The 26968-nt window shown below is 38.6% G+C and overlaps 1 protein-coding gene across 1 annotated transcript in view; it reads right to left on the bottom strand.

Moving 5' to 3' along the window:
• si:dkey-191m6.4 (rho GTPase-activating protein 22) overlaps positions 1-26968 on the bottom strand; it is a 50573-nt gene that overhangs the window by 9081 nt on the left and 14524 nt on the right. The window contains exons 2-4 of the mRNA XM_020924395.1: positions 18042-18241; positions 12824-12911; positions 4042-4170 (exon numbers count right to left, since the gene is read on the bottom strand). Coding sequence (XP_020780054.1) covers positions 4042-4170; positions 12824-12911; positions 18042-18241 — 417 coding nt within the window. The remainder of the gene's footprint in view (positions 1-4041; positions 4171-12823; positions 12912-18041; positions 18242-26968) is intronic.

Raw genomic sequence — 26968 nt, 5'->3', positions numbered from 1 at the left:
CTACCGGAAAATCTTTGGTTCTTTTTCAGCTATATGATAAGATTTCAGGTATAGAAGGTCAAATGAATAAATTCAGTTGAGTCATTACAGATGCAAATTGAGTACTAAGTGTTTCTGTTGTTTATTTACTGCAGCTCATGATTTTTTATCAATATTCTAGTTTTAGAATAATTTTTGTGGTTTAAATCTCTTTGGTTTTGGTATCAGTAGCTTAAATTAGTTTCAATATTATCGTTTATCATCTTTTTTTTCCAGCAGTATACCGAACTTCAAAATTTGTTATCGTGACAGGCCTAGTCCCAATTTTATACATGTCCCTGTTTTTGACCTGCCAGCACTAAAGAGATGCATAAAGTGATTTTTTTTTGTTGAAAAATACAGAAAAGCTGCTTAAAAATGACCAAAACACTAAGAAAATGTGACTATGCTGACTCACGTTAGTTTTGAATAAGTCAGGAATGGGCCGAGTGCAGAACAGTTCTTCTTTATTATGCACTAGTTTCACAATTTATTTATTACCAACTCCCCTAAACTGAGAGTGTCCCAGTTTTTGATTTTGAAAATCTGGTCAACACAAACGAACAATGTAGCATACCATTGCAATAATACTGTAACCTGTAATTGTGGTATTACCAATTACTGGGTGTTTCTAAGGTTATTACTCCCATGTTGGTCTTTAAAGGTAAAATGATCTCCTGTGAGCTTTTATCTCCTCAAAACCTGGAGTTGTGGTTTGTTTCATTCACACATATTTGAGTAAACCTTTAGTATTATTAGTTTGTCTTCATCTGAAACGTTTGCCTTTAGTTGGGTGACCAGGCATCCCTATTATCTGAGTCAGGTCCAGTTTTGAGCCGTGTGTCCCCTGTCCCAGTGGATTTATCCAAAACCAGTGATTTGTCCCAGTTTTATACAAGAAAGGCAGCCTGATTTATCAGCCGGTTTCACATCGTAGAAATCGTGTGATCTCGCAGTGTTAGAATTCATTCGCTTGACGGTTGGCAGGTACTTTTTTCATTTAACCAATCGCTGCTATTTGGTCGTGATGTATGTAATGCGCTGCTAAAGGGGCTAACTGGTATATTAAGCTTTTCACAAATTCACCAGACATTCTCTTTGTTCTGGCTTTAAATCCTCGATCTCTGGAATCGTTGCCAACACAGAATGTATGGCTCTTCGCTGATTGGTTTGTGCCCGATCTTGCACTTCCGGGCTTTTTGCAAACCGTCTAGTGTATTCCCATTCCTGACCTACTCGCTGGAGAGAAATAATTGAGTGAAGGTGGCGCCAGCCTGGCTACAAGAAATGTCCCAGGTGTCTCTATTTTTGACCAATGTGATATCTGCCAACAGTCGAGAGGCATAAACTGTCATTTGTTTAGGTAAAATACAGAAAAGCTGCTTAAAAATGACCAAAACACAAAGAAAATGTGACTATACTGACTCACATTAGTGCGGAGTCCATAACAATTACGCACTCATGTCACAATTTTATTATTACCAACCGACCCAAACCAGGGATGTCACAGTTTTTTTTATTTTGAAAATCTGGTCACCCTAACCTTTAGTTCAGGAGAGTTTGGAAATTTGAGGTCTGAAATCATCCAAATGATTCTAGTGAATGTGTATGGAGTTTAAAAACACAGTGGAGCACTTTCTATATTACCACATGACATTACAAGGTGGAACAGAGTGTTTTCTGTTTGAGAGCAGGCTAAATATATGAGTTTGTGAGTTAAACATGTGTGAATGAAACAAAACACAACTCCAGGTCTGTTGAGGAAACAATAAATTATTAAAACATAAATCAGAAAAAATGTGACAAAGGCCATTTAAAGCCACAGAAGAACAAAATAGCGGCTGTAAAGACATAAACTTGCACCTTGCAGACAGGTTCTAGCAGATGCACCTGTCATGCAGCTAACATCATAATTAGCTGGACCACCCTTGGATGTATGGATACCAACAAGTAAATGAATAGGCTGTTTATCCTTCACTTCAGCAGGTCACGTAGTCAGATCGTGCTATATTTGAATCCCAATTTCATCACTCATAATTCATAATTCGCTTCAAGGTAAACTATCCAGCTGTCTCCTGTTTATCACATGTACAAGTGACAATGAGAGTGAGTAACAGAATAGCGGAGGCCTTTATTTGTGATCGGCATTCCATATTATTTCTCTATAGGCTATCTTCATATGCCGACCGTCCTTATAGCTGTGTTGTAACATGACACTGGTCCCGTCAGCTGCTGCTATGGCCCAGTTCACACCCAGGCATGCTCTGTTATATTTCTGGACTCATGTCAAGTGCACTCGTTAGATGTCCCCACCAGAGCAGACAGGCCGCAAATTAACCGCTGTATCTATCTGACAGGCTCATGCTAAAAAGGGCTTACCTAGTCAAATCCAAAGGAACTATGTGTAGAACTATGTGTAAGTGGCATTCCAAGGAGAGACTATAATCAAAATAGTCACAATTAGTTTGACTTAATATGAGCCCGTCTTTTGAGAAATTAATTATGACAGTATCTCGATGGAGCCATATGTTCAGATTTTTTAAGCGCGTCAGGTAACCAGCTTTAAATACAGACCAGAGACTAATGATAGAAGGTGAGAATTAATTGCAGGCTGAAGAAATGACACCTGGGTTATTGGTGTTCAGGAGTGTAACTATACAGTAATCTGCCAGTCAACATATGTGTTTCATTATAGGCATGTGGGGCTGTCTGGAGATGGACTGGAAGGAAGACCAAAGAAGGTGAAAAAAGAAGGATTTAGATGTGGTAAGTGGTATTTCGCTGTAACAAGCAATGGATTTTCGTTTTCAGATGCTTTCTACGTTGGTTGACTGACTAACAATGAGGGGGATCTATGATGGTTAAAGTGGTTTAAAGCCTTATCGTGTAAGATTTAAAGGCTTTTATTTCATTACAGGTTTTCATTGCACTACAGAACTTAAAATATAGAAAGTATACAGCATTTCACTCCACAGATCTGACTTATACATTGTCTGGTGAGGGATCCACCCACTATTTGCTTGTCTTTATAGATATGTGCTTTATTTGACTGGATCATTCACTGTAATTCTGTACAGTTTATTTATATATATTTTTTTAAACTGTCTATCTCCACAGAGTCATGCAGTAAGGAATCTTACATGGTGCTGCTTTATAAATTATTGAACACTGATTATGCTAAATAAATGTTTGCAAAATAAATGATAAATGCTTAAAGGGACAGTTCGGAATTTTGGACATAGGGCCTCATTTCCTAGTGAGCTAGAGTACTGTAGATGTGAGAAGACACTTTTTGAAATAATCCATCCAGTTCTTGTATTTGCAGAGGTCGCTTGTGCGAGCAGCAGCAGCGAGTTGTTCTTCCTGATAGAAAGCTTGGCAGCTGCGGACTGATATCACCTATCACCTATCTTACTGGCTCTATAATAGTTTGTTTACCTGCAGTTGCCACAGCGACACATAGAGCACATGAAGAAGACTGTTCCAAATATGGCCGCCTTCATATCAACACAACTGACTGGAGCAGAGTAAAATTCCACTGCTGCTGAGAAAATAGTCCCTCAACATGTGACGATTCATGCAATACACGATTAGTTTCACTTCTAAAATTATTCTGTCGACACAGACATTTACATCAACAGTCTGGTGTAATAATAGATTTGCTTTGGATGTTTTCTGGAGTGGGTAAGACTGTTTTTAGTGACAGGATAACTATGGCCATTGACATGCACTAGCCTAGCACCAGCGACCTCTGCAAATACAAGGACTGGATGGAATATTTTAAAAAGTGTCTTCACACGTCTCCAACACTCTGGCTCACTAGGAAATGAAGCCCTATGTCCAAAATTCTGAACTGTCCCTTTAATTATTGTAACGCTAGAACCCTGCAAGTATATCACACTCTAGTATTCTCACATAATCAGCATATACGCCTTATGACATAAAACTAGTTGTTCTGACAAAAATGTCTGCATTTTGTGGTTAAAGGTGTTTCTCGGGTGAGGATGGGGCGCAGGATCTTACCTCCTCCAAAAGGAGCCCAGATGACCCTGCGGATGGCCTTGACCCAGTCGTCCATGTCATTCTGAGAGTTGGCCATAAGCAGGAAGGATTCATGGCTGATGGGCGCCCGGTCCTTCTCTCCACTTCCACCTGGAAACACACAAGAAGATGGTACTATTTTTAACATGAATTTTTTTTTAATATTCAATACAAAATGTTCACCAGGCAAGGCAAGTACACAGTAAGCCTGTAGTCGACTAAAGAAATTCTTGATTGACTAAAGACGTTCTGCCAAACAATTGGTCGCCTAAAGGGGGGGTGTGGCAAAAGTTCTCAGATAATTCATCATCTCTGACCATATTACTGCACTCAAAGTACTACAATTGCGTGTGCATTCATGCAAAAACATACAAATCTTCAACTAATCTACCTCCTACCTTCCCTTTGTGGTTGAGCATATAATTTCTCATTATCTAAATGAAATTATTAGTCAACTAATACAAATTTTGGTTGATTCAGACACCACTGATTAATGAACTAAACTATAGCTGTAGTACAGAGACTTTACTATCCACATTGTTTTGTCTGCTGTTTTGCAAAGCTTAAAAAAATCTAAACTTCTTATTAGAAATGCCCTTATTGCAATACAAATGTTTGCCACCAGAGGGTGCACTTGGTCAAGGCCAATCAATGTATTACCTATCTACTAAACTATTGCATAAACATCATATCACATTAAACATAAAACAAATCAAAGTCTGTTGTAGTTTGCACTTTCTATTAGGTACAATAAAAGTGAAAACATGGATTCCAAACATAAATAATCTAAACAGGATGATAATTAGAGCCGAACAGAGAATCAGCCACACATTTAGAGCAGTGATGTGTGGTGTTGCTGCCACAGTCACAGTCACTGTTGTCACAGTCATTAAGCCGTGAGGAGGAATCCAAATATAAACAGTGGTGCCATAAAGCTAAGTGCCATTGTCACCATCTTCACAAAGTCACACTATCCTGATGAACAACACTGTCCGAGGGCCCTGGGCTGAGCTCTGCGGGCTCCGGCGCATTACTCACAGATCATCCACTCTTAGAAAGGCCTTTGAGCGCCGCAGACTGCACGCACAGAGATACATAATTGAAGAAACATAATCTAAATGGAGCAAAAAGGCAAAATCCAGCTGAATAAACTTTATATAGAAACAGGAACACATGAGCCCTGCTCATCTGCCCTGATGCTTAAAAACCTTTTAAAATGTAATCTGCACATACTCAGAGCTTTCACACTGAACAAATAGACTTGGACCATGACACAGTTCCAACAAAAAATATTTTAACATCGGTAAATAAATAAAATGTGTGGTTCAATTCACGTTTAATTTATAATCAAGTTATACATCTTAACAAATGGGAAATGGTGGAATAAAAAGTTTAAAAACACTAAACACTTGGTTCCACATAAGAGACGAGGCCACATGCTAACTCTCCATAAGACACACACGGCACTACTACATCAAAATAGAATTTATTGATCTGATCTGACAAACTCTCATCAATTATATCTTCAAACGTGTAACATAAAGTATAATGCACAAATAATAATGCTACATTGTACTTATCCCATATCCAATGAAAAGGCATTTCAATGTGGTCACAATACTCATGACATTACAGTCAATTTAAAGAAGACAAATTGTGCATAAGCTTGCTATAGAGTTATAGTGTGTGACATTATCACTATTATTAAGAAACAAGTCATCTGCCTTCAACAAAGTCGATTTTGCATAATAGGTCTGCTTTAAAGCACAGTTGTTAATCAGATACGGTAATTCTCAAGAGGCTTTAATTGGTCATTAGGTAAATCAGTTTTGTTTTGTGTATAAGGATTCGTGTGGACTGTTTCACATTTTCCCTCTATTTTTCCCAGTACAAGAAGCCAATTAAAGTGAAAAGAGCTGAGATTCTGTGACATGAAGGGGCTTGGTGCACCCTTATTAGCCCTCACTTAGAGCATACAGATCCATTAGAAGTGAATGGTCGGACCAAAAGCAGTGAGTGGAACCTCCCCAGCTCTGATTGGACAGATAAATGACCAGTACAAAGATGTCCTTTTGAAGCCAATTAAGACGGCACTTTACACACACACACTATTCCACTTGAGCCCTGCCCTCAGCACAAAGTCTCAGTGATGGATTGATTTCTGCTGCTCCAGTCTGGATAGTGACATTTAAACCCCTCCGTAGTGTAAGCCGTTTCCGCTGGGAGTTTGCGGTTATTGAAGATACAGTATAGTGTATCTGTAGTCATTATTGCAGCGGTAGGGTTCAGGAAATGTCAGGACCGCTGTCGCTTCAGAGGTTAGGAGATGATAATGTGTAGATCCCAAAGTCAAATTGTTGATTTAAATATGAATTTTGGTGTAAACTTTGGTGGTGTTAATTTTGGTAATTGCTTAACATGTGACAAATTATATATACAATTATTATGTTGCAGTCCTGTCATGTAGAGAGAATTACTGGTGATAGGGGTGGGCGATATTGACAAAAATTTTATATGCATCTATTTCCAGACAAAATGTGAAAGTTGTTTTAGACTTGATGTGAAATTACTGTAAAATAACCCATGGAAGTGTAGAAATATCACTTACTATACCCTTATTTGTGAGTTTACAATATAAATATTTTTTGTTACACCCAATATTCAAACTTTTCTTCAAAATGGAGTTTGCCTGATGTGTTTTTTTTTCATAGCCGATGCCAAAACTAGTAGTTCAGAACTCAGATGAAACCAATGGCCAGTAAACTTTTTTCTGGCGGATATATAGGGCCAGTTTAGGTAATTTTCCCTAAATGAACTAATTAGAATTTAGTACAATCTCAGTCATGACCTTGTTTTACTAGAAACTAGATAAGAGAGCAGTGTAGTCACATTTTTGAATAGGTTCAAATAAAGTTTTATGCATTTTCTTTAGGCAGCTGGTTGGGCCAATATCGGCCTGTGCGCCAGATTTAAGGCAGATAGCCGATATGCTAAAAAGCACAGACATCTGCTGTATATCAGTCTCTCCTCTCTCCTTCAAAGCAAATTTCACTATGTTATCCACATTTCAATATATTGCTCGTGTAGCCCTAGAGTGAAATAAATGTCCCTGGAGCCATGAAGCATGAGATATAATAAATTACACAAACATGATCTATAAACATAACAGCCTGACAGACGCTACACTATGACCTTGTATCATCCTTCAAATCCCTTGTGTTTTTTGTTTTTTTTTCCTAAGAATCCTCCGCAGTGCACAACCTAACCTGTACCCTACATTCTAGATGAAGATGAGACCTTCATAATTTATGTGTTGGGTTTGGAACCAGCAAGGTTATAATATACACGTAGACCCTGGATAAACCTGAAATGTTAAAATTTATAAAGTGCAGATGAGCTAGATAAAATATGCTGGACTATATATTTTCACACATTAAACTCTCCAATACATTAGGAGCATAAGTAATCAGAGACTGGGAGCATAGACAACCGGTTGTATAACATGCTCTGTCCATTAACCACTATATCAAAATAGACCGCAAAGGTGAGGGAGAATCCATCAAAACTGTACTTCAGTTTCTGATAAACTGATATTTATGTCTGTGACCTGGTCTTGCAATCAAAGGCAGCTCTATTCTGGAAAATGCAATCAAAATCCACTCTTTTGCAAACCGAAATAAACAGCAAAGTACAAATTCATCTATCAAGGTTAGGTATTTAAAACAAACAATTACTTTTTATGGCTGCAGCTATTTCCATTTCAGCAGTACAATGGAAACATCAAGTTGAAACTGCTACTACTAATTACTCAACTGTGCTGTTTGCTTACTATAAACTTGCAAAATATCACAAATGGCCCTGAACTGACTTTGCACAATACATGATAAAAGTTATTATAAAACAAATGCCAGTCAAACTCCTGTCTAGACACAGACCTTTAAACAACGCCCCATGGTATCATCCACAAAGAAGCTTCGGTAAGTAGTAAAAGCAAAATAAAGTAAGTAAATTATGCACAAAGTCAAAGTCTAGCCATTATTGTGCTCCCCATCCACCCCAGACGCTCCTCTCCAGAATATCCCCATTGAAGGCCCGCTCTTGTAAAAACTCTCCAGCATCTGCTTCCCGTTACCTTGGAGATGCTGTTTCTTCAGCCTGTGAGGCTTGCAGCAGACCGGCCCCATGTCTGCGCAGCCTGGTCCCGGGCCGCTGAGTCCCTCTGTAAGCAGCAGGCAGCACCGGTGAACCGGCCCGGCCCGTGAGGCATACTCGTGCCAACTAACGCCGTCAGACTACTTCCACTTGTTGGCCTTCACTCTCTTTTAGTGGGGCCATTCACACAGCCTTTTCTTCCCCCGTCGTCATTGAGCGGTGCGGGCAGCAGGTCTGTTCCCTCAGCCCCCTGAGGAGAAGCAAATCCCTGAGGAGGACTAGGACAAGGCTCTCCCTCTCTGTCCCAGTCTGTCACTGAGTGTGCGCTCAATGGAAATGGGCCGGCTTTCCCTCTCTGCCAAACAAACTTGTCCACACAAGACAGAGCAGACAATGCTAATCGATCTCTGAGACACTGACAACACACTGTTCTTTTCTCATTTACTCAAGAGGGAAAAAAAAAAATTCCACTTTTCTCATTTCTTTGAAATAGTTATGTCCTCTGAAGTACTATAGTTTTTTTTTGTTTTTTTTTTAATTAAAACTAAGCCAAAGCACAGACATGGAGGTATGGGTCATGTATACAATACACACAGCACAGAAGACTTTTGGGAACTGGCTGCATTGACTGTACAGGCTGTTGGTCCACTAACCCATATTTAGACCACCACACATATCTATAGTGACTAAAACTTGTTTGGTGTTGTCTAGTTTTTATAGCATATACGACACGGGCTGGTGTTCCCTTTACTGGGCTCTGATTATACGTGGAGTGCTGCTGCCCTGTGGACAGTAAATAATGTAAAAAGTGCCACTGTTCCACTGTGGCTGTCTCCATAATGATTCTGTACAATAGATTAAGTGTGTCTGGGTCAAACAAGTTTAGGTGTTAGCACAAGTCAGTGTTGTGGGCTGTTTTTTAGACAGTAATTGCTTCACATAACAAAGGCTTGCAGCTTTATTCAGCCTTTAATCTCAAAGGATTTACAAATATGTTTTATTTGAGCTTTTTCTGTTTGCCCACTCTGAGACAGGAGCACATGATTGAGCTTTGATTTGGGCCACTGCTTTGTTTGTCTGAGAGGAACAAGCTTTTAATTCCCTCACTCTGCTCAGGGGGAAGTCAGAGTAAGCTCTTACTTTTGTATGACTTAAGCACTATTTAAGAATAAAGAGATGTAGATTTGTGGGTCCTGTGCCATGAATTGCAGTAAAATGGAAGTGAATATTATGCTGACACATAAACTGATATATTTCTGATGTGAACATCTAACAGTGGGGGTGCACCTTATAGATGATATCTTTCTTGTGTGTCTTTCTATTACAGTAGTGCGGTCCCCTCTATAAACATGGTCTGTGGATTTATCTCCTGTGGCCAAACACACACACACGGTGGTAGAGGAGCACAGGTCGTCTGTCACTGACAGCAGCCTGATGAACAGTGTGGCTGCTGGGCTCTTTTGGGGTCAGGCCTTCTATTACAGAACACAGTGGAGCGCTGAAATAAATAGACAAAACTCTGAGCTTTCATATCAAAGCCCTCCATCTTGGGTCTCTTGCTCATTGTTGTGTGTTGTCTGTTATTGTTCAGAAGCAATTAAGAGACTTTTGCATGGAAATGACATACACATACTCAAAAACTCTAGGCCTATTTGTATACCCAGAGTACCTAGTATAATTTGTCATCACAATTTATAATTTACAATTTGGACTGAAATTAATAAGAACACAAGAATGAAAAAGTACACAGGAATTACATTTCTAAGTTGTAGAAAGCCTCTAGTAGTGACAGTGATGAGATGAATACTTTTTATTGGCTTCAGCAACTGCACAAGAAAAGATTTAACAACCTCTGACTTTTAAATCAAATTTTCTTTCTTTAATCCTCAGCCCTCCTAATATGGAGGGTGAAAGTACATTCCATAGCTTGTGTACAATTCTGTTGTATTCCTTGATATCGGTTACATGAATGAAACTTTGATACTGGTTATTTCACTGAAAACCTGACATAAGTTGTGGACTGGGGACACAGTTCTGGCATTTTGCTTCTTGTGTGAGTGGCTCATGTTAAAGCTCAGTGCATTCACACCAGTCCGTAATGTTGACTGGCCATAAACAAGATACACAGAGGCTCACAAGCCTAAACACTGCGAGAGACCACAGAGCAAACACTGGCAGTGCTCTAAACCATCACTGGTCCCACATGCCTCTGTTTTATCCATGTTGTAGTTTAGGGTTTTCAAAAATATCCAAACCCAGATAATAATATATACAAAAACTAACACAACTAAATACATATTTGAACAAGTACTGAAAAAAGCACAAGATTTGACCTTTCCTTAATTGTTTTAGAATGTCAGAACTATGAGACCTCTTGGTAATATTTAAGAAGCTTGAGAAATTACAAAATTACTATACATTCTATTGTGAAATAAATGTTATTGTTTTAGTAAAATCTGTATCAAGTATCCAACCTTTCCCCTAGTACAGAAAAATACAGGAAAAGTCAGCTGGTACAGTTGTGGCAAATACATATACATTATCAAATAGTCACAGAGGTCCAATGGATGTAGCATGTGGAGCAAACCAACCAGTGTTTTGCCCCAAGGTGAGACTTGGTGAAGCAACACATGAAACATGACGTCCCCTTAAGTGTGCCAAGATGCACGGACCACAGCTGCTCCAATGATGGAGAGACCATTTGGGTTCTATTTATTTTATGTTCTCTTGTGCTGCAATGCTTTTTTCAGAAATGCTCTAGTTGTACACACTACAAAACAAGCTGTTGTCTACTAAAAAAAAGCTGATACTTAAATATCAATATGATTTACCTTTTAAATATTATAGAGACTGTTAAGGAGCAATACTGTTTGTTGATTGACAGATTTATCTAAATTATACAGGAAAATTTAGCAAGGTCAGTTATTCTAGTCCTTGAAAAAGGCAGAATGAGGTTGCTTAACTCATGTAGATACTAATAAACTTGGTTAACAGTGCTCTCTGCTGCACAAACACAGAATAGCACTTAAGGGATCTGGTATGCTAAATAAGATTGAATGCATAGAGACAGCCCAGGCAAACCTTTACATTTCTAATCAGCATTGACTACATCTCATAAGACCAGAGGGAATTGTCTTTGACAGTTATTGATGTGCAAACATGAATATCTTTCCGTATTGACAAAAAATATTTAAGGTTGTCCTTGGATTTGTGTAGAGATAAATTTTATCTAAAGTGCATGCATAATAAGCAAATGTGCCTTCACTATATAATATGCAAGGATTTGAATGAAACTATGCCATTTATATACACAAACATTTCATTTAAATTGGGTTGTGCTAGATGAGATATTTCTTTACATCCTTCAATTCATCAATTTGAATTGAATTAAACCTTGCCAGGAGGAATCACTGAGGACATTGTAGTTTTCATTTTCAATGCAGTCTGTTGATTTTATTTTTATTAAGAATATATATTATTAAAAAAAGTTAGGCCACTATGCAAGCATATACAAATCCAATTAGTACCTCGTGCCTCAGCGTTGTGCACTGTTATTTTATTTCCCAAAGACAAAGTACTCGTAACAACCATCTGCTGTAATGAACGCCCAGGGCTGCTCAATATCAGGAAAAAGTGTAATTGTATTCTTAATTCTACGGCTGTAAGACTGATTGCTATCAAATTGAAATTACAAATTTGAATGGAAGCAATTAGCAAATCGCAAAGACTGCAATTATTGAAGCACCATTTCCACAAAATATCCACAAACATGTACAAACATGTTCTGAAATGTGATTCTTGTGTTAATATTAATGATTGGCTGACATGATGATGATGTTGTTGGTGTTGTTGTTTTTTTTTCATGGCTGATACTGATTGTTTCACATCTTGAGAAGTCGATGGCCAATAAGCTCTGCTGATATTTTCAGTCCGATAGATAAGGCTACTTTAGATTATTTTCCCCAAATTCTGTGATCTAAATTTACTACAAACTCACCCACAGTCTTATTTTGCCATAAGCCTAGAGCAGAGAGCAGAGTAATACATGTTGTGCTGTTATCTCTTCATACTAAAGTGTTCAAATAAAGCTTTAGGCAGCATGTCGGACAGTGTTTAAAATGTGAATTTTACTGTGTTATTAAAATGTAAAATTGTGAATCTAATCCCAATCACAATGCTACCAGATAAACAAATTCCCAAATTGGTGTTTTTGATTTGATTGCCAGTTGTCATACACATTTTTTTCTTTTATGTTTTTTATGTATTGTTGCAGTAGAAGTACTTCTTTGAATTTCAGATCCATCAAAACAGCAGATGCTATTTGTTATCTTGTGTGTCTTCCTGCATGGGTCAAGATTGTGATTGTTTTTTCGCCACTGCAATCCATTTACCACTTATAATGACACAATCAGATGGTGTGTTGACAGATCAGCTTTGAATCACGCTTTTCTCAAACAGCCCCGCCCCCTGGTCCCTATCTCCCCGTGTGTCATTCGGACATCACATCTCTGTCATCACCTCTGTCTCTGCTGCCGTGACCTCCATTAGTCCCTCCCACACCGCACTGATGTGATAACCAAGCACCACTGTCAACTACAAGCAAGACACTCACCTGGTACTATCTCAAAAAGGTGTCTGCCTGCTTCGTCTGGATTGGCATTCAGTTCATTCACCTGGCAGCCTTGGAGAGGTATGAAGCCCTGTAATCAAAACAGAAAACTTTAGAATCAAAGGTCTGAGGAGGACTGGTCAGGCAGGATCAGGCAGGGTCCTGTGGCTTTTTTTAATCATTGCCTATGTATGTTTTTGTTTGGCATTTGAGAATTTTAAACATGAATACTTTATTTATTTATTTTATGGAAGGAATTACTCAAGCAAGCCATTTCTAAGATTTGCTGTATTGGATGATGGCCCAGTTACTGCACATTATCTTAAAGTGTGTATGATTCTCCAATTTTTATGTAATTTGGTGGGATATTAATTGTTGAATAATGTAAATTACAGTTTTCACCAAACCAAGAAGCAATTTGCAAAGAAAAGATTAAAAGTACTGTTTAAAATTTGCAGGAAATGGAGAAATCTATTTTTAGAGATTTCCATATTGATGACATCACACTAGGGAGAATTCTATCCAAAAGTTAGGCACAAGTTACAGGCAAGAAACACATTTTTCTGATACTTTAAACTATAATATAAAAGTATTTTGTTATATATTTACTTGACAAATCATAATTTCTGTGTACATTAAAGGAGCCTTGACCTATTGTACTGTTAGTAGGTAACAGTTATGGAATTTCCAACATGAACTCATGATTTACAGCTTGGAAGTCAAAATAAACAACCTAAAAAATGGCCAAAGTGGGAAATTTTTTTAAACATTTTTGTTAAAATTTTAAAGATAATGATCTTAACTGTGTTTTTGGAAATGAATAGTCTAACCTGTCATAGAGACCTGCTGGATACCAAGATTTATTAAGACCCAAATCTATCCATAATGTGACATAATCATCCACTCAATTGTCAAAAACACATTTTTTATTGCACAACAAACAAGCAACATACTGCTCCACTTGAGCATTTAAGCTTCACCTCTTCTCACTCAAAAGGGAGCATCACAGATGATCCAAATACATTATCCAGATCAATACCCATTTGGTCTTGAGAACTGGGCAGGCCGGCTCTGAGGCCATGCCAGAGCCGGCGGTTGGGCTCCTGTTAAACAGCACTGGCACCCTTCATCAAACAACCAGAGGAGTCTGCCAAATCGCCCCCACCTGAAGGCCCAGCCGCCACCAGCATTAGTCGCCATGGAAACAAATGGAGGTGCTGGTGCGGAGGAGAGCCAGAGCACAAGGCAGGGCAGGAGCCATTGGGGGAAGAACTCCCAGGGGGGCTATGTGCTTGGAATAACATGAGTAGTTGGCTGCATTTGAATGAATGGAAATACGACAATATGTATAGCTGGAACAGTTTCAAGAAGCTCAAAGTATAAGGTGAAATGTTTGAGAAAATAATAGTGATTATTTAGTTTGTTTGATAAAAGTAATTAAACCTGGGATTGGATTAGTGGAAGTAATCTTGTTCCTGGCTAAGGGAGAGCACACGTGTCAACAGATGTGTACACACCCAGTTTAACCTGATTTACCAAACAAACTCATTAGACTCAATGTTCCACTCCAGAGCATTTGCAACTACATACTATTTTAATCTGATATGGATTTTTGGAGCTAAGACCAATATTTGCCTCGCTGTTGTGGTCGATAACCGATATTTGCTGATGTTGATATAAAGCTTTTCAAATCTATAGTGCAGACCAAATTTGTATTAAGTTATAGTGAAGTTTCATTTAAGTAAATTTTCACTTTTGAAAAAAATAATAAAAAAATGTATTCATCTTGGTTATAAATTCATATGTTCACTCACTTGTGGTTTGGTCTCATATGTTCTAAAAGATGAACTTGATGCACTGAGGACAAACTGGAAATGATACACGGGCACACAAAGATCAATATTGGATCATTACTGTGGAAATCTTCACCGATATTGCATCTGATAACTAAAACACAATCCCTGGTATTTTGTATACTAGTCTACACAATGATTTATCTGTATATTATTGTTAGACTACAAAATCTGTTTGCCCTAATATCTAAAATTGGTTAAGAAACTCCACCCAACTGTGTTTTTAAACTCTGTACATCTCCATGAGAATCATTTGGACAATTTGAATTACCCATTTCTACTGAACTAATTCAGAGACAGGATTCGTAAACTGAGTTAAATAATCTTGTGGCTTAGTGCTCTGTGTAAGTAAAAAATGATTTCAGTGAGAGTTGCCATGTCGTCTTAGCCAGGCTGGTGCCACCTAGTACCTCCATTTAATTTCATTTCTCTCCAGCAACTAGGTCAGGAATCAAATACACCTAGACAGTTCCCAAAACCCTGGAAGTGCAAGTTCGGGCACCAGTCAATCAGCAAAGAGTCATATATTCAGTGTTGTCAGCGATTCCCAAGATTGAGGATTTAAAGCCAGAACAAAGAGAATGTTTGGTGAATTTCATCAAGGGGAAAGACGTTATTGCCCTTCTTTCTACGGGATTTGGAAAAAGCTTAATATACCAGTTAGCCCTGTTAACGGCGTGTTACATACGTCACGACTAAATAACAGCGATTGGTTAAATTCTAAAAAGTACCTGCTTACCGTCAAGTGAACGAAATCTAAGGCTGTGAGGTCAGATGGTTTGTACGAAGTGAAACAAAGTAAAACCGGCTGATGAATCAGGCTAGTAAAAGATAGCTGTGAACTTGAAAACTCAAATGTGTGAATGAAACAAAACACAACTCCAGGTATGTTTTTGATGAGGCAACAACATTATAACATATCTTGAAGCTCACAAGAGTCAATTTTGTAGAATATAGGACTTTTAATGCAATTTGTGTGCTAAAAGATTCTCATTTAATGTCTACTAATTGCAAGAAGCTGTTTGCATGCTCTTAAAACATCTTCCACTAACATATTCACTTGCTTTGCCTGGAGGAGCTTGTAATTAGACAGCATCTATTGTCTGCACACTCAATCCTGTATAGATTCCTCCAGCGGTATTACCTTCCCTTCCACCAATTATCACATCTCCCATCTCAGTCGGGGAGGTGGTCTTCCTCCGTGAAAGCCCCCCACCGACTCCCTCGCTTCAATCTCCCATCGATTAGAAGATGAGACAAAAAAAAAAAAAAAAAAGACCAGAATGACACTTCCTCGCACACACACGGAGGGGGGATGCTGGCGCGCGCGTTGGCGAATTTTCAACCATGTGTGCTATTTGAATGCACTGGGGGATGCAAATCAATAGACGCTGAATACGTATTGGCGAGCGCTGATTGAAGGCAGTCTGTCAGGGCCTTCAAAAAGATGATTACGACGCTGCTCCGAAAGGCCATGTCCTGTTCGAGGGTGGGGTTGGGTGGGGTTGAGGGTGGGTAGCCTCTCCCCCGCTTTCTTTTGTTGTCGGATTACATCACCGCATCATGTTTCAGCTACGTACGCCTGTCAGCCACGGGCCATCCTAATGCGTTTATATGACATTGCTCAAAGGAAGCCATGGCATTGATTCCAGCTAATGTAATTGTAATAAGTTACTAATGGAGTGTGTCATATAGTATTATTTGTACTAATGCTCTAACATGAGATGGGATTTGTTGTCATTGTGCTGAGTCATCATCACCGAAGGGTATTTACGGCTATGAGAATGACACATGGGTGAAATGTTGAGATGAACACGGTGGTTGAAGAAGCGAAGTAGTCACTAACCAAATGACGTTACCCGGTGGACCTTTAAGCAGCAGTTCTATCTAATAATATCATATATGTGTTCAATATGTTTTTTCTTTCGACCCATTTAATGAAATTACAGTCAAGTTAGATTAATTTAATAAGAAATGTCATCTTGCGTGGATTGCTGGTTCATGTTCTATAACAGAAATGCCACAGATATTTAACTTGATTCAGAGACAGGATCCATAAATTGAGTTAAATAATCTTGTGGCTTAGTGCTCTGTGCAACTAAAATAAAGGGAAAAATCATTTCAGTGAGAGTTGCCATGTCGTCTTAGCCAGGCTGGTGCCACCTACTGCCTCCGCTCAATTTCGTTTCTCTCCAACAGCTAGGTCAGGAATCAAATACACTAGACGGTTCGCAAAAACCCCGGAAGTGCGAGTTTGTGCACCATCCAATCAGCAAAGAGTGATATATTCTGTGTTGTCAACGATTCCCGAGATCGAGGATTTAAAGCTGGAACAAAGAGAATATTTGGTGAATTTCATCAAGGGGAAAGACGTTATTGCACTTCTTCCTATGGGAATTTTGAAAAGCTTAATATACCAGTTAGCCCCGTTAGTGATACATTACATACGTCACGACCAAATAGCTGCGATTGGTTAAATGATAAAAAGTACCCGCCTATCTTCGAGCGAACGAAATCTAAGGCTGCGAGGTCAGACAGTTTGTATGAAGTGAAACTAAGTAAAATGAAGTAAAAACCCCTATGAATCAGGCTAATATAGTCTTCTTTATTGTGACTTTGAACATATTTTTATGAAAAGTTGCTTGCAAATTTTGACAGTTGCACATTATAGTTTTTTTGAGTAGCACTTTCATGCCAAAAAACAGGTACGTGTAAGGGCCTGTTTACACAAGAACGCTTGCGGGTAAAAACGACAAACTATTTTATCAGAAGTGCCTTTAGTTTAAACAGTGACGACATTTTTGGGGCTTAAAAAAATTCTAAAATCTGAAACCACCCTTCAGAGTGGAAAAGTTGAATATGCTCCGACCGTAGCGTTTTCGTCTACTCTGCCCAAGACACAAAACTCTGGTCAGATCTGCTCACACTGCTTATGCGTTTACGTCACATACATACAGTGCACAGAAACCTGGCATGCATACCCAATCGAATTCCACACACTTTTGGGTCACTGTATGCACGCAGATTTCCTCCCGAAAATGCTCGTCTAAGCGCAGAATAAAAAGTGAAGACACGATGCCACTTTTGCGTCTTCTGTTCAGACCGTCATCATATAAACGTAGCTTTAGCCTTCATCTTAATAGACCCATTAATGAACTGAACTACAACCTGCTAAGATTTTTTTATGTTATATATGTTATTAAAAATATATTAAATAGCAACCCACAGCATTTAAAAAGTTGTTTTTGTGTGGCTACTGTTGTTTTGGGCTTTTTTTTTTTTTTTCATAGACTTGGTCACTTGTTCTTTGAAAATCCAACAATCCAAGTTGATTTCAGTTAATGTCCTGTGATAAATATTGTCCTCACTTGTGGTTTGGTCTCCTCCTCATCCTTAAAGAAGTAGAGATGATCAGACCGTAGCACAAACCATCTCAGCTGCCAGTTCTTCATGATGCTGCGCTGCTTCTTGAGCCAGCCGGCCTTGAGCGCCCCCTCCTGGAGGCCTGGAGAGCCCGGGCGACATGGGCCCCGTGACACCTCGCCCATCACCATGCTCTTGGACCTGGCTATAAGAAAGACACACATTCAGATTAAATGCAATAAAAGACTGTGCCCTCTTTATTTATATACTGAAGGAGGTTAAGCAATCTCCCATGAACCCAGAGGAAGCAGGGGTTTGAATACATTATGTCCTTGTCTTTGGGCAAGGCACTGTCAAATCTCATTTCCATGTCCATTTAAAACATATAAATAAGGTCAGCCAGCGTAAACATTTGCTCACTGCATGACTGCATCATTTGATCTTATATCATCATTTGATCTTATATCAAATATGTACATTATTATTATTATTATTAATCAAACCTAACAAACTAGTTCCTAACTCTCACAAACCCTTTGGCACTTCAGTAACATTATATGCAGGAACGACGAGTGCGGGACTTTAGCTTTTTTAAGAGTGCAAAATAAAACTGGGGCCAAAGTACAGTCAATCTTTAGTTAAATGAATTAAATTATATATGTTAAAAAAGAGCATTATCTTCAAATCTTCCTACAAATTATTTTGCCATTGCACTAGACAAGCAGGTATGTTCAGTTTATTAATGTTCAGTGTATCCATGTAACCCATTGGTGTCTAATTAGTACACACTTTTAGGTACAATTGAAATCTTTTTCTTCAGTTTGTTGCCAAACAGATGCTAAGCACTTGAGGGCCTCACGCCTTTGGACTTTTGATACAGAGGAGTGCAGCCCAGCATTCAGGCACAGATAATAACCAGTCAAAAAAAGACTAGAGAAACACACACACGTCTACACATAGCCTGTGGTGTCAGGGAACCCCCCTTTCATTTTGGAGGTCCTTGGGAGAGCCCCATTGTATTTAGCTGGAAGCCAACAGAATAGCACAGGCTTTTGAGCTGCAATAATAGGACCACATGGGACTGTCTGACTCCACTGTGTGTGTGTAACCTGAGCTCAGTCAAGGACACTTTTAACAGCAGCAGCAGCAGCTCTAGTGCTTCAGCCTGTCCTTGTGTGACATCAGCCTGGAGAAAAATACATGTACAAGTGTGAAGGCAGGGGCCCTTTTAGCATGTCTGTGCTTTGTGTCTCCACTTCTAAACTAGGAGCTAGTGTATTAGCTGGGATAATTAAACCACATGCATAATTTATTTATTTCTAGTTAAAATGTAAGTATTTAACAGTCGCCGTGAGCAGCGCCATCCTCATTAATTACAGAGCAGGTCACACTGGGCACGCCCGCGAGGAACAGCCCAGATTATGGCTTCATTTATGAGCGGTGATCAACAGTTTATGGCCATTGACTCTGAACTGCCCCTCAAAATGTGAAGTTTGCATAATCTATGGAAAACGCAAATGATGCCTTACACCTGTATGTTTATTCTTTCACTATACATTTAGTATAGGTGCTTCATGTTCACAGGAAAGCAGAGTGGATCAGTGTGAGGAGCTAGTTAAGGAGACGGAAGTGAATCAAATTTTTATGCTTTGCGTTATTCGGGAAATGGCCTTTTAGTGTTACTCTAATAAGATAATGCCTCATGTATCATACCACAGACCGTGTATGTCATCATTTTGGTACAGTGAGCATATATTTGATCTTTATTTGACTGGAAGCATAGAGTTAAAAGTGTTCAAGTAATGATTAAGCCATTAACTGCCTCTGTAGATATAATACAAGTATAATTCCAAATCAGCCATAGTGGTTCTGGCAATATAACTGCTTAATGAACATTTCTATTCAGGAAGTCTATACTGACTAATTCCAGTCAACAGCAAATTGCATTCAGATCATACTAATGGCATGTAGCCTACCACTCCTACACCACCTCATGTCAGAGCTTATGCCCAGTCTTTTGTGGCCAGCGGAGACCACATGCTGGGGCAGTATTGTTAAAGCACAATGGCTGAAGTCTACAACACAAATGTCAGATATGATTTTAGAGCCAATAAAAGTGAGCCTGGTGGTATTCTGGCTCTGTGATTTCCTGATCATGTATAATTTATAAAGAAATCAACAGAGACTACCCCCTGCCGCTGTGTGTTTTGCACCTCACTCCGAAATGATCAATGCTCACGTGTTTGGAGAGGGGCTCTGGTGAATGGGGAGGGGCTCAAATCAATTTTTATAGTGTTTTATGGTCTTATATCTCTGTTCTCTGCTTTCCACATCAAGGACATCACTGGTGGACTTTGATTTAGCTTTCTTCTGTCATATCTGAAAGCTTGTCACTGCACAGAACACATCACTTTAACATCTTCCTTTTTTTATGGCTAGTGTTTAATAGAGGAAAATAATCCTGGGAATCATGCCTATTGTCCTGACAGTAAGGAATATGAGTCTGCTGAATAATGGAACTTGCCAGGGTAAAGGTTTTTGTTCTGTGGATTTGCCTTTTAGATATTTCTTTTGTGAATGCCATATATAGTGTGAAACCTCAACACATTCTGTATTTAAAAACAACCAATATACAAACCTATGTTCCTATTAGCAGTCTATTCGCTTTTGGCTTTAATCATTATTCATTTACTTCATTAGTGTATTTTTAATTTCAAGGACACCTTTTAATCTGTCCAATTGTGTATTCAACGTCCAATCTCGTGTATATTTACCCAAAAGACCACACGACCTCTTGGCCAAGCTTATTTAAAAGACATTCTTACATTACCTTCCACCTCATTTCATTCATTCAATTAGCTCTGAGATTAAGCACACATTTGCATTGACTATGTAATTTCACTGGCAATATCCCTTTATAAATATTTAAATAAGCAGTACTGGAGTATGTCGTAGTTGGACTATGCTTCAATCATTTTTTCAAAACAAATAATTAATTTCTTGAATGACGGATTAATTAGATTGGCTATCTTGTTTTAGTATGTTGTTTCTAAGGTCACTGAAGCAAATCATATGTGAGTGAGTAATTTGCATTTTAATCACACATACAGTACGTTTTACACTGGGTGCCTTTCCTGAGTCAGTCCTCTGCAATGGCAGCAAGACCCTCTGTGAAATTCAATAACTGCAATTCTATTATGGCCTTTCTATATGCAGTAGTTAAAGTGTTTCAAATGTGCATAGGACTAAACCCGAAGTTTCAATTAAAGGTACTCTGTTTTGCCATTGTTTCCTTGAAAATGTTTCACAGTACTAGCCAGGCTGGCGCTGCCTAGTGCCTCCACTCAATTTCATTTCTCTCCAGCAACTAGGTCGGGAATTGGACTACATTAGACGGTTTGCAAGAATCCCGGAAGTGCAAGTCCGGGCACCAGCCAATCAGTGAAGAGCCATACATTCTGTGTTGGCAACAATTCCCAAAATTGATGATTTAAAGCTGGAAACAAAGAGAATGTTTGGTGAATTTTATCAAGGGGAAAGATGTTATTGCCTTTCTTCCTATGGGATTTGGGAAAATTTTAATATACCAGTTAGCCCCATTAGCGGGACATTACATACGTCACGACCAAATAGCAGCAATTGGTTAAATGAAAAAAAGTGCCCGCCTACCGTCGAGCGAATGAATCCTAATGCTGTGAGGTCAGACGGTTTCCACGAAGTGAAATCAGCTGATGAATCAGGCTACTACAGTACTGCAGTAAACTAAACAACCAGGACACCATCAGGCCAAGTTACAAGTCAGATCTGTGAAGAGGTGACCCCCCTGCATGTTTTACAAGGGATGAGAGATACAAAACGTCTTGAAATTGAAAATAGATGTGTTTATTGCTGGACTGTAAAGAAATGTAATCTGGACCATGGAACCAACCATGGAAGCAGGTTGCATACCCTTCTCCAGAAAGGTTACATAGTACAGCTTTAAATTGATAGATCTACCATTTTAAATCATATATTTTAGCTTTGCGCTCCACAAGGTAAACAAGGTACCGAGTAGAGGTAAAAACTAATCTTTCATCATCTGTGTGTGCTGACGTAGCTGCAGCTGAAAATAAAACTGACACAAAGCTGTTTATATCGTATCACAAATCACCACCAGAAGAAAAAGCCAGAGACAGGGGCACGCTGCCAGACCTTGATGGTTTAGACTTGAGAGGATTGATAGTGAGCCAGCGTGAAGAAGCTGCTATAATGAAAAGACATAGTAGCCTCAGGTGTCTGTCGTCAGAAAATACAATGACCTTGGAAAAACACTAAAAAGCAATAGTCTCCGCGGGGAACCATTATTAGAAAAGTAATATTATGAATGCATCAAGGTTTGGCTCCTCACCCAAACACCAACGGTTATGGAACAATTACTCCTAGACTTGATGTAAACATTAAAAAAATATGTCTGGAAAAACAGCAATCAACTATAAAATTGTGCAAATTCAAAACAAAACAAAACAAACAAACAAAAAAAAAAAATGCTCATATTGCATTAATTTTTAAGGCATTTGTCTACGTTTTATGATTCTGTCAACTGGCCAACATTTGTACATTTTTCTATTGAGCCTATAAACTTGATTCATATGGAGCCTAACAATGACTTTCCACTTCAAGATTCACAACTTGCTTACTGGAGCCTAATCTACATAGTGGCATTTAAGACCTATAATTTTTCTAAAACTTTATAAACAGTCGTGCTATTTTTGTATTCCCAAATTTTAAGTTTTAAATGAGTTTGGCTTGAAAAATTAGGGTGTTTTGCACATTAATTACCTCATAGCTGGTTAGCCTCCATTGTGCCTGTAAACCAGACATGTCAAACTCAGGCCCGGGGGCCAAATTTGGCCCTCGATATAATTATATTTGGCCCATGAGATCATACCAAATATGTATTAGAGCTGGCCCTCTGGCTACAGATAGGCTATAGAGATCTTATTTATTTAAAATGTTGTTATTATTTTATATTCTGCTTGTTCTGGATTCACTGTTTAAGCAAAACTATAATTAAACATTTATTTTAATAAGAAAAGGTTTAACATTACACATGTCGAAAGAAGAGAAAACATGCAGATGTTGTTGAAATATTTCAATAAATATTTAGTTTGGCCAACAACTTAGTCCCAGTTTTTAATTTTGGCCCTCTGTGAATTTGAGTTTGACACTTTAAACTATGAATATCTGAATGAGAAATAGACTTCCTGAACTTCAAATACTGACTTCTGAGCTCCATATGCAGTAGGTCTGAAGAAAAAAAAATACAGAATTGCCTTTACCTGCCTCACTTTACTAATACAACAACGGTAAGCATATCAAGAGACTTCTAGCTCCTTCTGTACAACATACAAACTCTGAACGTGACCAGGTGTCTTTACAATGCATCTTTACATTGTATCTTGCTGACATCTCATTTCTGAGCGATGTCGAAGATTATTACCGGGCGTGAACACATCTCATCTGCCTGTCAGGGTTATGAATGAATGAACAGGAGTGACCTTCCTCGTTCTCGAAGCTCAGACGCCAATTCTCAGTGCCTCTCTCCCTCTCTCTAATGGAACATGTTCTCTCAGATGATTCATGCTTGAGTCATAACTGATCTTCTGGCATTGTTTTGTTTTGCCCTACACTGCTGCCCACTTTTTACCCTGCCACTAAGGATTCTGTGTGATTCAGTCTTTCCCTGGGTTGGGTGTAGCCGCAATGTGGCCACTTGGCGCTAAATATCTAGATTTTCCCCCTAAACAATGATCTTGTTCATATGATTTTGAGGAATAGTCTACTCAGTAATCCCAACCTTTTTCAGTTTTCAGTTCATATGTGATTTTATTAAACCTTAACAAAATTGTGTAGATAGATAAGTACTTTATTTATCCTGAAAAAATCCATTTTTGGGCAGCAACAACTATACATAACAATAATAATACAGCAGTAATTCAGTTTATAGAGACGTGTTGTATAGCCTCATAGTATTGATAATCTACAAACTAGTTAACATTGTACCACCTAAATGGTAAATGGTAAATTGGTACTTAAACTGGTAGTAAGATTAGTTGGTCTTAGTAGGTTTGCAAAACATGCACATAGATGGAAGCCATGATCTACACAATTTCTGATTCAATTTTGCTTTATCTTAAAAATGAAGAAAAATGTCTTTTCATTATCAACTTTCTAAACATAAACAAGACAAACTTTTAAACATTGTCTTATCTAATCCAGTTTCTTCCTCCAAAGGTTGAACTTTGCTCTAAACCACATGTTTTTACTGACAGAGAATTGGCTGCAGATCTCTTCATTTTTAAAACGAACCAACCAGATCACTGCTGATTAGACATGACTGCATCTTGATTTAAATTTGATTAATTGCACAGCCCACAAACTTCCTCAAACCTGGCAGAACTTATCTGCCTAATTAAACTTCTGACAGCAAGTTAGATGGTTATGTAGACAGGTTTTTGCGCTTCTTTCTTTATTTTGACTGAAGTAGTTACCATTGGTGAAGACTACGCATTTGTGTGAAGTTTGAACAGGCCTCTCTCACTTAATATTTGCACAGAGCAAATACTTCTGCCATTTCTGCCAGTTGAGCAACTATCAGCTTGAATACAAACCCGCTGTACTGTAATATTCAGCGTAATTACTGCTGTTCACTGGAATGGAGAGGATGATTGTGCCTCATGCATTTACAGTAGGCAGAAGCTACTGTAGGCAGCGACCAGTCCATATGTGCTCACAATGACATACTCCACCGATAATGTATGTAGACTGGTCCATGTGTCAGGTTATTCCTGGTCAGAGATGAATAATTCTGGGCAGAGCTGGATATCCCTGGATAACAGATGGGCTGTGTTCTCCTGATAGCAAACTGTTCTTTGTCAGTCTGGGCATGTTTGTGGAGGGGTTCACGAGAGAAGGCTAATGATGGGGAACAAGGGTACATCAGGAAAATGGATTAGTTGTCCAATGTTGGCAAGATATCTTTATACATCTTGGCAGTGAATTTTCTTGGGCATGTTAGTGTATTAGCACATCATCGCAAAACTATCCTCTGTTTTATGGCATGATTAGTGGAAGAGCCCACGTAACTGGAATTACATATCAGTTTGTTTACGCAATGCAAAGAAGATGTGGGGAATGCTATTGATATTCCACAAATTTGGTCCTGTTTCACAATGGCACAAAACAGAGTAGAACAGTGTTTCCCAGTGTTCTATTTAAAGTTATTTGTGTTTATTTCATTTTTGGGGTTTAGTTTTATTTAAAACTACTTTATTGAAGGTTTAGTCACATTTTAGCCCATGTTTAGTCCTACTTTAGATCTGATAAAGTCCTGGTTTAGATCTTATGTTAGTGTGAAAGCCAAATAGATGAACCAACTGAGGCACTTTTTGAATGCCTCAGTTTTTTCAGCTTTGCATTTGAGACTGGTCCCTTTACTGAAGAGCACAACTCTGCACAATTTTTGTATATCCAAGTAGCACTTCTGCCCCCCAAAGTTTTGTAGATGGACCAGTATTTGCCTTAAATCTCCGACACAGTCCTCTAGTTTAGTTTTGGCTGGCCTGCTGCCTAAAGAATAGACATAATGCTTCATTTGAACACTTAAGTGCGGAGATAATTGCACAAAACATGACTACACAACTCTCTTAGGCATATGATAAAAAAGGCTGAGTAAGACATCATTTTGGAGAAATAATCAAGATCAGCAGAGCTTATCGGCTATCAGTTTCTCTGGAGCCTAAGGAATTGGTATCGGCCATGAAAAAAATCCATATCAGTCGATCGAGAACCACTGGTGTAGAGGACAGGTTTGAATGTGGAATTTCAGCATATACTTTTGTCCAGGGACACAACACTATGTGCTAGACCTGCACTTGCTGAAGGCTTAACGCACTGCACCACAGTCACTCATGTCAAGAAATGGCGAGCCTTAACCTAGGGTGACCAGAATTTCAAAATCAAAAACTAGGACACTCTCGGTTTGGGGCCGTTGGTAATAATAAAATTGTGAAACAAGTGCATAATTAAGGAGAATTGTTCTGCAGTCGGCCCATTCATGACTTATTCAAAACTAACATGAGTCAGCATAGTCACATTTTCTTTGTGTTTTGGTCATTTTTAAGCAGCTTTTCTGTATTTTTCATAAACAAATGCCAGTGTATGCCTCTTGACTGTTGGCAGGTGTCACATTGGTCAAAAATAGGGACATATGGGACATGTCTTGTATAAAACTGGCACAAATCACTGGTTTTGGATAAATCTGCTGGGACAGGGGACCTCGGGCTCAAAACTGAGACTGTCCCGGGTAAATAGGGACGTCTGGTCACCCTACCTCAGGGGTCTCCAACCTTTTTCCTCTGGTGAGCTACCAGTTTTAGTGGTCGCAAGAAATCTAATCGATGTAAAAAAGAGTGTAAGTCTTAAATGGGGCACAGTTAGATGCCTGTAAAACATAAACCATTATCTATTTATTAGACTCACCGGTGTGAAATAAGACATAATTATATAAATATAAATGTACAAGTCAAAATAAAATACTGTAATCTAAAAAATACTCTAAATTCTGGACTATAAGCCGCCACTTTTTTCTCACAATTTGAACCCTGCGTCTAATAAAACAATGCAGCGAATACATGTCATATTTAGACACAATATGATTATGCAACATTTTTAATTAGACATTTTCTATACTTATCTTGTGGCTCGTCTCTCTGTAACTGCTATGACTGCAAAAAGACGACAAAAGCTTCCAATGGCAACAGGAATTTAATTAATCAAACTGTAGTTATTAGCACAGTACATATAATTCAGAAATCCTTCGGCGAGCTACTTGGAAGGGGGTGGAGAGCTACTGGTAGCTACAAGTTGGAGACCTCTGCCCTACCTTAACCCT

The sequence above is a fragment of the Boleophthalmus pectinirostris genome, unplaced genomic scaffold, assembly GCF_026225935.1.
Source record: "Boleophthalmus pectinirostris isolate CB_2022bp ecotype Guang Dong unplaced genomic scaffold, ASM2622593v1 HiC_scaffold_14, whole genome shotgun sequence".
Lineage (NCBI taxonomy): Eukaryota > Metazoa > Chordata > Actinopteri > Gobiiformes > Gobiidae > Boleophthalmus > Boleophthalmus pectinirostris.
The sequence above is the reverse complement of the archived record's forward strand: the minus strand, read 5'-3'. Positions and strand labels throughout refer to the sequence as shown.